The 15,648-nt window shown below is 35.9% G+C and overlaps 2 protein-coding genes and 1 pseudogene across 2 annotated transcripts; 1 reads left to right on the forward strand and 2 right to left on the reverse strand.

Moving 5' to 3' along the window:
- Positions 1–7,145: 7,145 nt before the first annotated feature.
- Positions 7,146–9,920, reverse strand: LOC116129143 (annotated as a pseudogene).
- A 1,678-nt stretch (positions 9,921–11,598) lies between these two features.
- LOC116129144 (pectinesterase inhibitor-like) lies at positions 11,599–12,144 on the forward strand. Its single transcript, XM_031414900.1, has one exon. The coding sequence runs from the start codon at positions 11,599–11,601 to the stop codon at positions 12,142–12,144; it is 546 nt and encodes a 181-aa protein (XP_031270760.1).
- A 710-nt stretch (positions 12,145–12,854) lies between these two features.
- LOC116129145 (stress-response A/B barrel domain-containing protein HS1-like) lies at positions 12,855–13,621 on the reverse strand. The gene is made up of 2 exons (XM_031414901.1): positions 13,483–13,621; positions 12,855–13,045 (listed from the first exon to the last, which is right to left on the reverse strand). The coding sequence occupies exons 1-2, from the start codon at positions 13,619–13,621 to the stop codon at positions 12,855–12,857; spliced, it is 330 nt and encodes a 109-aa protein (XP_031270761.1).
- Positions 13,622–15,648: the final 2,027 nt, after the last annotated feature.

Consider the following 15,648-nt stretch of genomic DNA (forward strand, 5'->3'; position numbering starts at 1 on the left):
TTTCTCTTCAGTACCACGTCAACAATACTATCCTGGAACTTCAACCAATACTCTGTCAGCTTTACACCAAAAACAGTCACCAATGAAGTATCTCAATCTTCAGCAACCTCTTATCAAGCAGTAGCCTCTCCACAAATTCTACAAGACTAGTCCTGGTATATGGACTTTGGAGCTTCAAATCACATGATTGCAGATGGTTACAACTTGGCATTCAAAACTGCTCACTTAGGAGGCTCAAAGGTACAAGTTGGGAATGGGGAATCCATCCTTATTACTCATTCAGGTATGATGTTAATACCCTCTTATGATACAACTAGATTGATTCATCTTAAGAATATACTATGTGTTCCCAGTATTGCCAAGAACTTACTAAGTATTTCTCAAATCACTAAAGATAACAATGTCATTGTGGAGTTTCATTCTGACCATTGTTTGGTAAAGGATAAGTGTAGTAGAGCTGTGCTTCTTCAAGGTGTAGTCAAGGATGGATTGTATCAGCTTGAGTTGTCACAGTTTGTCAGCCCATTGGTTCATCAGTCATCCAGCTCAGTTTCATATCTCCTTGCTGCTTGTCAGTTCTCAGAATCCTCTCATGCTCCTATCACAGCTATGGTTAATAAATGTTCCACTGATGATGTTCAATCTGTTACTGTTTTGAATAAGTTTGCAAATTCAGATTTGTGTATGATATGGCATGCAAAGTTAGGACATCCCAAAGTTAGAACCCTTCAAGTCATTTTGGACAAACTGAATGTAAAGCACTCTTTAAGCAGAAATAAAAGTTTCTTTTGTGAGGCATGTCAATTTGGTAAGTTACAACAATGCCAATTTCCTATGTTTCTCACTTTAGAGCCAAGGATCCTTTAGAGTTAGTTTATTCGATCTTTGGGAACCAGCTCCAATCAACTCTAGGGAAGGATTCAAGTATTATATCATATTTGTTGATGATTTTAGCCGTTTTACTTGGATTTATCCTTTGAAACTCAAATCGGAAGCTTATGGAGCATTTGTACAATTTCATTGCTTTGTGGAAAAACAGTTAGGTTATAAACTAAAGAGCCTACAAACTGATTGGGGAGGTGAATATAGATCATTCAGTTTACAGCAGAATGGTATTTTATTTAGGCATCCATGTCCACATTTACACCAACAAAATGGGAGAGTGGAGAGGAAACATAGAACTATTATAGAATTTGGGTTATCCCTTCTAGCTCATGCTGGTATGCCACTAAAGTATTGGTGGGAAGCCTTTAGGACAGCCACATACCTGATAAACAGATTACCCACCTCAGTTCTTGAATCTGCCTCACCATATTCTATTTGGTTTAAACAGCAGCCCAACTACACTGAATTGAAGGTTTTTGGTTGTAGTTGTTATCCTTACTTGAGACCATATCACAGACACAAACTCTCTTATCACACTAAGAAGTGTGCTTTTCTTGGATACAGCCTTGCCCATAAAGGATATTTGTGTTTGGCCTCTACTGGCAGATTGTATATTGCCAAGCAAGTCAAGTTTAATGAGATAGATTTTCCCTTCAAAGGTGATTTTGGTTCCCTCACAATGCATAGGTGTACCTTTCCAGTTGATCTTAGTTTGAACACCTCTAGTAGCTCATGGATCCTACCTCAAAGTGTTCATGTTTGCACAGACTCTACTTCACCTGCAGTTTCATCTAACTCTGCTCCTACTGAACATTATTCTCAACCTGCTTTCACACCCCAATGTGTTCCTGATCCAGAATCTGTTCAACATGCTACCTCATCCAATCCTGCTCTAATATCACCATTACAACCTGATTCAGAACCTATTCGACCTGCTGCATAAGTCTGATACATCAGTTATAAATGCAGATTCCTCCTTCCTTGAATCAGACTTAACACATCCTGGCATTAACTTAGAAGTAGTTCTTCCATTGCCCTCTATCTCATCTCTAAACACACATCCCATGATCACCAGATCAAAATCAGCTACTTATCCTGGTTCCACTACCTATCGAGCTAATGTTACTCATATTCCTATTCTTCCGGAACCTAAAATAGTTACTGAAGCATTATTAAGTTCTGAATGGAAACAGGCCATGGACTTTGAATATCAAGCTTTGATGAGCAATAACACATGGGAGATTGTTCCTTATGAAGAGGGAATGAATGTTGTAGGATGCAAACGGTAGAACAAAATTAAACTTTGATGGGACACTTCAGAAGTATAAGGCTAGGTTGGTGGCTAAAGGCTTTCAACAAACACCTGGTCTAGATTATTTCGACACATTTTCTCTGGTTGTTAAAGCAGCCATAATCAGAGTCATGTTATCCTATGCAGTGCACCAAAATTGGGAAATCCAACTGTTGGATATTAATAATGCGTTCCTGAATGGGGAACTAACTGAAACTGTCTTTATGCTTCCTCTTGAAGGATATTCTGGTACTACAGCAGCCAAGGGTCATCTTGAGCAGGTTTGCAAACTTCATAAAGCCTTGTATGGTCTAAAACAAGCTCCTAGAGCTTGGTTTGATAAACTCAAATCTGCCTTGATCAGTTGGGGTTTTGAAAATTCTGTTTTAGATGTGAATTTGTCTTTTTACAGAAAGGATTTCAAATTAATGTATTTGTTAGTGTATGTAGATGATATCCTTGTAACAAGGAATGATTCTGAGCTCATTTCAAGCTTAGTTGCTGACTTGAATAGCAAATTTGCTCTAAAAACTCTTGGTGCAGTGCAGTACTTCCTGGAGTTTGAGGTAAAGAGAAATGATTCTGGTTTACTACTGTCCCAGACCAAATATGCACATAATCTTCTCCTTAAGGCAGGAATGACATATTCGAAGCCCTGTTCCACCCCTAGGGTTACTGGTCTTCGACTTGGCAAGGAGGATAGTAAGGTGTTTGAACAACCTACACTGTATAGAAGTGTCATTGGTGGACTTCAATATCTGACACTATCTCGGCCAGACTTAGCTTTTGCTGTCAACAAGCTTAGTCAATTTTTGCAGCAGTCCACTAAAGCTCACTGGACAACATGTAAACGAATCCTCAGATATGTCAAGGGAACATTGCAGCATGGTATTCTTTTTACCAAGAAACAGCCCTTTACTTTAGAAGCATTTTCAGATGCTGATTGGGCTGGAGATGAAACTGAAAGGAGATCCACCAGTGGGTACAATGTATTTCTTAGAGGTAACTTGGTCCAATGTTCATCTAGAAAACAGAAGGTATATCTTCTACAGAAGCTGAATACCGATCTCTTAGTCAAACAGCCACTGAACTTGTTTGGATTCAGAACTTATTCAAGGAACTTGGCATTCATATAAACAACACTCCAATCATATGGTGTGATAACATGAGTGCTGGGGCATTATCCTCAAATCCGGTGTTTCATGCCCGAACAAAGCACATTGAAATTGATGTACATTTTGTTAGGGAATTAGTTACAAAAAGGTTGTTAAATGTGCAATATTTTTCATCTGTATATCAGATAGCTGATATCCTAACTAAAGCCCTCCCTTGTTCACGGTTTGCTATGCTAAGGAAGAAGCTAACTGTCACATTTGAGCTTGTAACTGGTGTTCATAGTAGTCAGGAGATATAGTTTGTAATGTAGTAGGATTTTGTGCAAAAATATTTGTTTGTGATGCAGTAAGAATTTGCAATAGTAAATATGGTTTGAAGTCTCTGCAGCAGGAAATGCAGTGGAATGCAGTGGAATTTTGCAGAAATTTATTGCTGTTTGTGATGCAGTGGGATTTTGCAGTGGAATTTTGTAGTTTGTTTGTTGTTTGTGATGCTGTCGGATTTTGCAGTTTGCAGAAATTTATTGTTGTTTGTGATGCAGTGATGTTGTGGGATTTTGCAGTGGAATTTTGCAGTTTGTTTGTTGTTTGTGATGCTGTGCAATTTTGCAGTTTGTTTGTTGTTTGTGATGCTGTGGGATTTTGCAGTTGGCAAAAATTTATTATTGTTTGTGATGCAATGATGCTATGGGATTTTGCAGTGGAATGTTGCAGTTTGTTTGTTGTTTGTGATGCTGTGGTATTTTGCAGTTTGCAGAAATTTATTGTTGTTTGTGATGTAGTGGAATTTTTCAGTTTGCAGAAACTTGTTTTGTTCTTTGTGAAACTATAAGATTTTGCAGTAAGGAGATATGGTTTGGAGTCTCTGCAGCAGGAAATCTGTTTTGTGATGCAGTGAAATGCAGTGGAATGAAAGCTATTTTGTGATGTAGTGGAATGAAATCTGTTTTGTGATACAAGTGGAATGCAGTGGAAATTTTGCAGTGGAATTTTGTAAATTTTTTGTTTGTGATGAATGATATTGATTAAGAAAGAGTAATAAAGTCAGTTTAGGGGCTCTGGCTTACAGGAAGATATTGATCAAGAGAGATTAACTGACTCAGTTCAGGGGCTTTGGTTTACGGGAAGATATTGGAATAAGTATAAGAAGCAGGGTTGTTTCTGCAAAGATTAGAAGTTGAGTAGCATTGTTTTTGTAAAGAAACAAAAGTTGGCACCACACAGTGCGTTTTATGAACAAATGTAACAGACTATATAAAGTCGTCTGTAACTGATTTGCTTTACCAATTTTTCAATAATAGAACACTTGAAACAGATTTTTCTCTTTTCTCTCTTAATTCGTTCACTTCTTTAATTTTCTTTTCAATTCCGCTATTAATCCTTCAGGGACTCAATATCTTTTGATGCTTTTGTTTATTAATTTATGTGAAGAGAGTCTAAGACATGAAGCCTTCATCAGTAGGGTTGGTCTTTACTCTTTAGGTCAATTTTCTCTTAAGAATGTCTATACAAATTTATTCTGATTCTTGTATGAATCCATAAGGGGTTTATGGATTATTGCATATCTCCAGGGTTTAGTTAATTTTCTCATAAAACACATCTAAGCTGTACTATATATAAAATTATCTCCTCTCCCCCCCCAAAAAAAAAGTAGTGCAATAACCATGTGTATAATTAACAATCTGTACTATATATAAAATTACAGTAAATGACATATTCTCACCTGAGGTTTGGCAAAATCCTAAGTTGGTACTCCTAGTTGCATTTATTCTAGATTCCCACCCTTAAAGTGATGGAAAAGTGTGTGATGTAATGGTGAAGGCGTAAATTGGTCTTGCAGGAGGTGACACACGTTAGTAGATTGCCACCTCTAATAATGCTTTGGCGCACGTTAGCAGACATCGCTGCTAGTGTTTTTTGCCCTTTTTCAACGATTCTTTCACCCAAAATCACCTTTGTCACTACCATTCGAACCTCATCCTTCCCTCAACAAAACCTTACCCTTCACAAACCCTCACCACTCTTCGATCATCAGCCACGACAGTCCTAACATGAGACTATTTTTTGTTGGTTTTCAGCCGCTTTGAGCAGCAACAACCCCAACCATCACCACCATTTAACTCCTCGCATCCCCCTACAAAACCCCTAACCTTCCAAATCACTATAGCTCATTGTTTGTCATCCACCACTTCACCAAAAACGTGACGAACACGAACCTTTCTGCCAAAGAACGACAATTAAATGGTTGGTGGGGACTAGAGGTGGAGGTGGGCCATGCCATGCCATGCCTAAAAATTCAAGGCCCTTTGTGCCATGGGCTATGCCGTGCCAAGGCCCACAAAAATTTGTGCGCTGTCGTGCCGTCTTGCCCCCCAAATTTGAAGGTCTATGACACGGCACAATATATAGTGAGTTGTGCCTTGGGCCAGCCCATGTGCTTTGTAAAGATATTTAATTTTAATATTGATAAATTATGGTAATTTTGATTAATTATTAATAATTATTATAAAAATGTTTTATATTTTATATTTAGTGACATTTTGTATTTATATTAATTAAAAAAATGTACAATCACTATGAAATATAATCAAATAATGAGACATTGAAATATTAATTGAATTCCAACACTTTGTATTACTTATAAGTTATAATTATAAATTACAAATACAAACATAGAAATTAGGATTAAGAATTATTATACATCTTCATTTTCATTAATTTCTAAATTCTTAAAATCTTCAAATATATCTTCAACAACACATTTTTTAATTTTTTTCGTGTTGTACCGTGCCAGCCCACGTGCCTTTTTTAAGGCCCATGACACGACTCACATATTTTTCATGTCGTGAGCCGTGCTTTTTTATCGTGCCATGCCTTGTTGTGCCATGCTTTTTTTGTGTCGTGTTGTGGGCCAGCATGACCCACCGCTGACTCTAGTGGGGACATAGGGGCTTTGTGTAGTTGGAAACATTGATTGCAGTGGTGGTGTCCAATTGGATTTTTACCATCGGAATCGACCGAAATTTAGCGAAGAATAGGGAAACCCTGAACCTAATGACATCTGTAAGTGGAGGGGCCAATGAGTTGAGAATCAAAGGGGTTTTGGATGGTAGACTATGGGGAAGGTGATGGAGGTGACCAAAGGGTTTGCCCGAGTTGGATACAATCCAAATCGGGCAAAAATTGAGAAGGTGTATAGTCGCCAAGGGTGTTATTGAAGTAATTTGAAAATAAAATGGTAAATTAGTAATTGTACTAATTTAAGGGTTAAAACATAATTTATTAATTTATTTGTTAAGGGCATTATGGTGATTGTATCCTAAAAATTGCTAATAGTATTATTTTAAGGGTGGGAATCTGGAATAAATACAACCAGAGATACCAACTTAGTATTTCACCAAACCTTAGATGGGAATATGTCGTTTACTCTTTTATATAATATACGAGGCAAGAGCATATTGCATGGACTTTAACTACCTTTTAAACTAAAAAATTAAAATTAAATAGGATCAAATTCTAAACTAAACTGATTAGAGAGATTCTGAGAACTGAGAAGAGAACATGGAGAATAAGATGAAAGATGTTCCTTTGCACATGATATGACACCACACAAAGCAAGTTTTATTTTTATGTGGGTGGATCGGGCCGCTTTGCCAGTTATTATCCTGTGAAATACAATTCACTTGATACACTTGTTATTCATTGTTAAATAGATCATTAAAATTTTAGTATTTGAATTATTATACCACTTGAAACTTGCAATTATTTTTGCTCTATAGCATTCATTTTACCCTTAAATTTACACCTCCATTCACTTTTCATCTTCTCTGCACCCATTCTCATTACCAATGGCTTCATCCCAAATTCTCAACAACCGCTATAAAATCAGCGAAAACTATTCCCTTCACCACCACCACCATGACGGCCGCCCCCACCACCAAACATAAACCTGCAAACAGAAGCATTTTCCACTTTAGCCCCTCTTATTCTAACCATTACCATAAACTTTTTTATTTGTGAAGGTGGTTAAAACTCATACGGTGATTATGAAGGTGGTGCTCTTGGTGATGATGATAAGGAGGAGGAGGATTATACTCCACTCCATTGATGCAATCTGAAGTTTTTGCCATCTCATGAGGCCATAATCTAGACGGGTTTCTTGTTAGCTCCAGCAAAGAATGCTTCACATGATCAGCTCGAACCATCTCGCTACTTTTTTTCTGCCACCAAGAAGTTCATAATAATTGGAACAACTAATATTAAGAGAGTAGTTTAGTTTTGGTATCTAAAATGTGTTCATAATTTTACCTTTACTTTGAACACATTAAAAACAAGTCCCCTAAAATGGGTTACATTTGCATTTGTCACTTCCAGAACCAATGAATTCAAAGCTTCCATCAATTTTACAAATCCATCAGAATTATGTTCGCAAAACACTTTAATAAAGAACTCGTTTCCATCTTATGGAGCCACTTCAACTTGCACCTTCAACTGTACAATAAAATTGACATATTGAAATTCTAATTAGAGACAGGAAGGAGATATTATGTTGAGATTTTAGAGTACATTGCCTCCATTTGTTGTGTCTTCTCATTAGTGATTTCTAGGTCTTGATTCTGCACTTTAGGAAGAGTACTGTCATTACCTGAAGCAGCTGTTTGACTGAAAATCTATGGCTTCATGATGTTGTGGTTAACATTCATGCTTGCAGTATTGTTCTTGGGACTCCCTTCATCATCTGAATGCTCCTCTAGTTCATCTTGAAGCTCTTTTATTTCCTTTAGCAACTCTTTTATAAAGTTATTGCGTTACTAAGGATTGAATCTTTATCCATCAGAAAACATCAAACATCCAATCATTCTATAATACTAATACAATTTACTGTTAGAAGATATAATATGAAAGTAAAAAGAAGAATGATTTACTTTTGAAATTTTAGGAACCAAAGCTCGAAGAGCATAAAGCCTATCATTAAGCTTCTTCCTTCTTTTCCTCTCAGCTACAAGGTTTTTAAATTGAGGTCCCTTCCCCGCTCGCCTCCGATACTTGGCACCATCCTCATCATCAATCTGGTCACTGCAATCTGAGATTGAATCTGATCGTCCATTCTAATGCACATTATTAACTGGTGATGAGAAACTAGCATCCATGTTGCGTGTAGTAACCATCCATTGATCTACTGCATTGCGCTGTGATAAAATCAATCACATGTGGATCTTCAGGTACCTGAAATTATCATGCATCAGCGGTAGCACATACAACCAACTAGTTGTAAGCAATGTCTAGTTAGGTTTCTCAAACTAATCTTATATGTTAAACAAAAAGAATAAGGAGAGAGGGTAGTGTATACTTCTTTATTTGCTGAGTGCCAACAGCTCAATTAGTCCTCGCACCACTGGTATGAAGACCTTAGTCCAGACTGTTTCCTGAAAATTATCGCAAGAAAAGTGATGTTAGATCAATTTTTAAAGCGGACAAATGTGCAACGGATGCACATACATTCTGTGTTATGTCAATGGATATGAATGTTCTTAGTAGGGTACTTTCATAACATCTGCATCTGAGCTATTAGAGAAGTTTATCTAGCTTGGATGGTTTGAAATCCAGGTTTGTGAATGATTAATCCCGAATAATTATGAAATAAGGTAATTAGTTATATAATTGAAATGTTTTTATATAAGTAATTAAAAAGGGTTACGCATATGAATGAATATATATATAAATATTTACCCGAAGTCTAGGGGAATAGAAGAAGGAAGTTGAGAAAGAAGTTCACAAGATTTAGTTCTTGGATGTTGAATTATAACATCCTTACAAGGAAGAACTGAAGAAACTGGAAAATGAAGCTCTTCTTTGCCATTAATATTGTTCATCTCAATTCCAGCACAACAGCAATCGATCCACTCAATAAATCTAAGTCAAAAGAGATTCATATTAATAATGTGATGCATAAACATAGATCATAAAAAAGAAAAGAAGAGAATCTAATTAACTGACCTTTGATCATCGCTGAGTTTCCAAAGAACACAGTAATCCTATCATTCAAATCCTACAGATTGCCTCAGTAGCTCCACTTAATTTTAAATAACTCTCATGTTACTGTGATTGTTAAACTGATGATTTCTGGAGCTTGTGTGATTGTTTGTATTACTGTGGCTGTTTGTGGCTGTTTCTGAGTTCTGATGAGGATGTTGGTGTTTGCAACTATTTGTTTCTGAGTTCTGATGAGGATGTTGGTGTAACTAAGCTCTGCTGCTTCTGAAGCTCTGGTTTTGTAGTTATTGGTTTCTGAGGCTCTGATTCAATAGACAGAGTTATTGATCTTTTTGAAGTTATGCAGAAAATTTATGCAGAAAACTACTCTAGAAATTATGCAGAGTGTGATTCAGCAGCAAAGGTTATTGTGGCTATTGTTGTGTGCTAGTTCAATTCTTTGCAGGAAATGGTGCTCTGGGAATTATGCAGTATGCGTTACTCTTTGGCTCCAAGTGTTCTTACTAAAGTACTAGGTGTTGTCATGAGAAATTAGCAAAAGCTACGTGGCCTTGTTTGAGAGTGCATGTTAGTCATAGAGGAATTGGAAGAAGGATTAGTCCATACGGTTCTGCTTGAGAGGGAATGTTAGTCATAAAGCATGTTGGCATAAACGGTGACGTTTAAGTGTCTTTAATATGTGCCAAAGCACTGTCGTTTTTGTAAAGCTGAAAATTGTATAAAAGGGAAGCTTAATCCCTAACTGTAGCAAATCGTTCAGTTACAAAGAAAATCCCCTTTTTTGCTTCTCTCAATTTCTTTCTCAGATCTGCTTTCTTTACGCACTTTTCTCTCAAATTCCACACAATTAAGCGAATGGAAACATTAAATTATGTTTATGTATAAATAAATATAAATGAAGATGTAGGTAACGTTGAGTGTTTGCATGAGAAAGAAGAGAGAATTTTGTGGGTAGCTTAGTTTGGAGAAAGGGAGAATTTTACATAATATATGAGGTAGAAGCATATTGCATGACCGAACTACCTTTTAAAGTTATAAATGCATCATCAAATGTAGTAGTATTAATACATAATTAAGGTGATGATGTGTTAAATAATATATCTTATGTAAATAAAGTGATGATCAATGTTTTAACACCCGACATGGTTCAACCGGGACTTAGGGCCTTCACCGGGCCGGATTACCAATTTTATTGTTCATGGCAAACCTTAAAAATTAGGACAACGATCGACAAACAATTGGTGGCTAAGACGTTAGGGGTTTTGAAGAAGAAATGCATGTGAGTCGAAAGGTGTGACAAAGGTTTGGTGAGTGAAATGACCGAAAATCACAAAAATAAATCAGTGGCAACTGCCCGCTGTTGCTAGCGATTGACGATGCGAACGAGGATAGGGTGAGATTGGTTTTAGTCAGGTGGCTTAGGGGAGAGCTTTTGTGGTGATGGGGTGTCTTGTTGACCTCGAAAATAGGCCCTATTTGACATGGGTTGTGTCGACGTTGGTGGTGTAATTTGGGATGTTTTTGTAGGATTTCAAACTTATATTGTAGGGACTTATATTATTATTTTTTTTTTTTTTGGATTTCAAACCTTTTACATGTTGATGTCACCAATTTGACCCACCAGTCAAACATATTCTAATCGGTCAACTCGAGACCCCACCACTTTGTCAAGTTTTACCCCGGGCCAGGTTTTAAAACCTTGGTGATGACATATTAGATGATATGACTATGCCACGTATGGCGACACTAGGAACGTGAAATTTGAGATTATCTTGACATAAATAGCATTAGTCTATATTTATATTCGGTTCATAATAGATGATTACTTGTTGAAACTAAGATGATTCTGTGCATATTTTGGTTTAGATGTTACCATGAATAGCAATGATTTAAAGTTAAATATGAGGCAGTTTCGTAACTTTCGCTTGATTGTTTAGATGTTACCATGAATAGCAATGATTCTGTGCATATTTTGGTTCAGATGTTACCATGAATAGCAATGATTTAAAGTTAAATATGAGGCAGTTTCGTAACTTTCGCTTGATTGTTTAGATGTTACCATGAATAGCAATGATTCTGTGCATATTTTGGTTTAGATGGTACCAAGCATTAATGCTCCTGTACTAAAAATAGAAATACTATTAAATGGATAATAGTATTTCTATAATCTAAAGATATAAACGCAAATCTGTCATATATATATATATAGGTGCGTTTCCCTTACAAAGAAGACTCCCTTTTGATCCATTACATAAAGGTCTCCCTGTAGCCATAATTCTCCAAACACTTTTAAGAAGAAACAAAAAGCACAAAATGGCTTCTTTCAAAGGCTACTTCTTTCAGGCTTCAATTCTACTGGGGATGATGCTATTCGTTGCACCTTCATTAGCAAGGGTAAATGTGAAGGTGACAAAGGGTGTTAATGATATTTGTTCCAAGACACAGAATCCTTCTTTCTGCTTGGGGGTTCTTAATCAAATTCCTGGAGCAAGTACTGCAGATCTTCCAGGTCTAGCCAAAATCACTATTGACTTGGCAAGTTCTAATGCTACAAAAACCCTTCAACTAATCAAATCATTAGTCCCAAAAGCAACTAATGGTAAACTTAAGGAGAGATACGGAACTTGCTCTGAGCATTATGATAATGCCATTGGTGACCTTAATGATGCTCAACAATACTTGACAACTGGTGATCCAATGGGCGCCAATTTATCAGCTTCAGCTTCCATGGATGAAGCCGGCGATTGTAATGATGAATTAAAAGGGCTACCAGCAGATCCTTCAGTCCTGAAGGGCAACCAGGACCTAAATAACATTTGTAGTATTATTTTGGTTATTGCTAACCTTATACCCCGTTGAAACATGTTTGTTTCTAACAAATTAGTAACTATGAAATCAAATCATCAATAAATTACTCCAAATGTATTCTGTCTTACTTAAATCCATATAAATACATCCCTCATATCCATCTTTGTGACTTTCATATTTTCTTACAGCCTCAGCAAGACACCAATTGCTTGAGTCACAGTGGCAGATGTATCCATCAAGTATGGATTTCAGCAAAGATTCTAATATAATAAAGTTTTAAGACCATTTTGCAGTCAATAACTTCAAATATTTTTTTTCTCTATTAACATTATGTGCAGACTCCACCCAGTCATTCACTTAGCAGTAACGATTTTGCACAATGTGCTCACCAGAATAAGTTAATATCTCAACAACACATTGGATCAGCATCAGCCTTAAATATGAATAACTTTGGAGAGCAAAAGTGGAAGCACGCATATATTGATTGAACACATGGATAATGAGGGGCCCAGATGACCAATATCTTTCATCAACATAGTTCAATTGATAATCTAAAAACATTCCAAAAACTGTATTGTGGAAAGAAAGAGACAGAATTTGAGAGTATCCATTTATTCTCTTAAATTTAGATTTACAGCACAATGTATTTCACCATCATCAGCATTACATTTATATGATTCTCCAATCTTATTCAAGATAATGTACCTAATATCCAGGGATAACAAAAGCAAGACAGTTGATGAATGCATTACCAGTACAATTCAGGAACGCAAAGTAGTAGGTTTGTAGTCTATCAATAGAACTTTATCCAAATGGAACAGGAACAAGTTTGCAAATTCAACATGCGCAGGATGAGCTATATACTCTGCAACACCCTCTGTGCTCTCAAAGATAGATTCAAAGATATGAGTGAAACCTTGATGCAGATTCTCAATACTCACAGCCCTGCCCCTGTTGCAACACATAACAAAATGGCAAAAGGGTCAAGATTTTTTAACTCAGGTACCAAAACCACACTAAGTTATTGTTTTAAACATCGCAATTTTCCAGAAATTGTGTAGATCCAGACAAGTATATTATAAGCGTAATTGGTTAAACAGCTATAAGGGCAGGCTGGCAGCTATACGATTACTACAATGAGCCACCAGGTCTCAAGATTTGCATCAAAACATGCTTATGAAAAGATTAAGAGACAAATAACAGAAGGTTTGGTAAATTCTTCACAGAATGTAAAGTGCAATGCTTTTAAATCCCAGAAAGAGTATTATAATCTTTCAATAAGGCGCCATTAAAAATACCATAGTAGGATTATCCAAAACTCATAAACCCCATAACCCATATAAACAATAAGCTAAACAAGATCGTATATTGAGTGTTTATCGTATTAATATTCAAAAGACTTCATGGGTTCGACGAGATTGACGAGATTAGCATAGCCTTTGATGAGCTGATCAATTTCTTCTGATTGTACCTCGTCTTTGAACCTAGCGAGTAACATGTGCTTCACCAATCCTTTAGCCTCTTCCATTTCCTAATCTCTCTGCCGCTCGAAATCTCTACCTTTGTTGCTCCTATAAGGTGTTTTCCGCCCAACCCACCCCGAGCATATTTTTATTCATACAGATACAGTTGTATGACTTGTCCTACATCTTGTAATATGAGAAAAGACTTGACGTTTCTAGATAATTTATTTGAACGACTTATGGAACATAGTGCTTAGTACATTAAAAAGAAATAATTAATTTGTCAAGCATAATGTTAGGTGTAAATGACTTCGTGTTGAAATGGTAGAAGTAACGATGTTGTCTTTATTTTAACAGATCCCAATAATTTACTGTAGCAAAGCACGCGCTAGAACGCTAAAATGTATTGAAGCTTTCTTTGATAAAAAGTGGGCACATTTTATCAAAAAGCGGCTCACGTAGGTAGTGTTCAAGCCTCTAGTTTTTGGCTTTTTTCGATCAATTCTTAAGTTCAAAATCACTTCTGAAATTATTGTTAGACTCCTTACAACTTTTACAAAACTTATACCTCTAGTTGCAGGCCTCACTCATTGTTTTCAACCACCTCCAACAGTCATCAACAATATTAGTTTAAAGGTGAGAATTTTAAATAAATACAACAAAATGTATCAACTTAAAATTTCGCCAATCCTCAACTGAGAATATGTTGTTTACTCTGTTTTTATATGATCTATATTTTAAGGTCCAAAAATCATTTCGAACCTTTCAAACCCATTAAAAAAAATAGCATATGAATCACAATCCAATAACAAAATAAATATCTGAAAGGTCCAATTAAGAATGTGACCACCAGCTACCATGCTTGGCACCGTGATGCCACCAGAATTCATGGCCAAACAGCCCTACAAACACTCAATAATATCTCGAGGATGAGGTTATATAATTTCCCGCAAGGGGGGCCTGCCAAGGGCCATAAAAGACTTAGTTCTAAAGAATCACGAATTCCATCACTTTTACACTCTGTTTTGCTACATTTTTTGATTTTGTATTTGACTTAATCGTCCGAGGGGGCAATTGACATTCACATACCTCTCCGCAACAACTTCTGCCTGAGCGATTATTTTTTCACTCAAACAATGATAATTAATTGTTAGAAATAGTGGAGCAATTGGTGAGCCCATCATGACCAGCCCAGGCAGCTCAACAAGATGATCAAGTATACTGTCAAAAACTTGTATATCACATTCGAAGCCATGAATTAGCAAGATAGATTTAATATTTTAGCTCATTAAATTAATTCTATTAGACGATAACCTCAGATTAAAACCAGTAATCCAAATGAAACCAGTAAATACTAAATTTACTAAAATGAAGAATAGTGAAAAAAATAAAAAATAAAAACTTTTTTCTCTTACAGAGGTTGTGATTGCAGGAGTTTTGTCACTGCTTCTTGCACAAATAATTCCTGTGTTCATAATTCTTCGTTATATCTAAAGTATTCAGACCCATATTATAATTTGCCTAATATAATCTAAGCATATTGCACACTCGTGATCTCAACAAGTTGTTTGAAAAAAAAAGTGAGAAAATTGAGTTTAATTAGTTATAGTCCTTAAGTAAAAGAACTTTATATTTAACAAAATTATGGTTGGCTTTATAAATTACAAATTTTATGTTATAAGTCCACTGCTGTAAAAATTTTTTGGACAGCTGAACTTTGAAAAATAAAACATCTTAATATTTTTTTTATTTGAAGGTAAGGTAATTGGCCATGCCTTGGTACAACTCGAACTAAAAACCAGGACAGGGGCACTTTCAAGTTTCAACCATATGCCCCTCTATCCATTTGGCCACAAGTTGGTGGTTAAACATTTTAATATTTGATTTGCATGTAGCAAAAAAAAAAAAATAATAAATAAATAAATAATTAATTAAAATATCATAAGATATTGAAAACTTTCTTAATTAATTACATTCCTTATAAGTTTCCCAAAGGAAATTTGGCTTGAAATAATTATAGTTTTGCGACATTGAAATGTTATTTGGAAAAGTGAATATTTTTTGTCTATTTTTGCATGACTTGTTTTATTTG

The sequence above is a fragment of the Pistacia vera genome, unplaced genomic scaffold (assembly GCF_008641045.1).
Source record: "Pistacia vera cultivar Batoury unplaced genomic scaffold, PisVer_v2 Contig208, whole genome shotgun sequence".
Lineage (NCBI taxonomy): Eukaryota > Viridiplantae > Streptophyta > Magnoliopsida > Sapindales > Anacardiaceae > Pistacia > Pistacia vera.

Bases quoted from the DNA above. Each gene is read 5' to 3' on its own strand.
- LOC116129144 (XM_031414900.1), top strand. From the start codon at position 11,599: ATGGCTTCTTTCAAAGGCTACTTCTTTCAGGCTTCAATTCTACTGGGG.
- LOC116129145 (XM_031414901.1), bottom strand. From the start codon at position 13,621: ATGGAAGAGGCTAAAGGATTGGTGAAGCACATGTTACTCGCTAGGTTC. The intron at 13,046-13,482 runs ATTAATACGATA...TGTGTTGCAACA, and splicing joins ACCCATGAAGTCTTTTGAAT to GGGGCAGGGCTGTGAGTATT.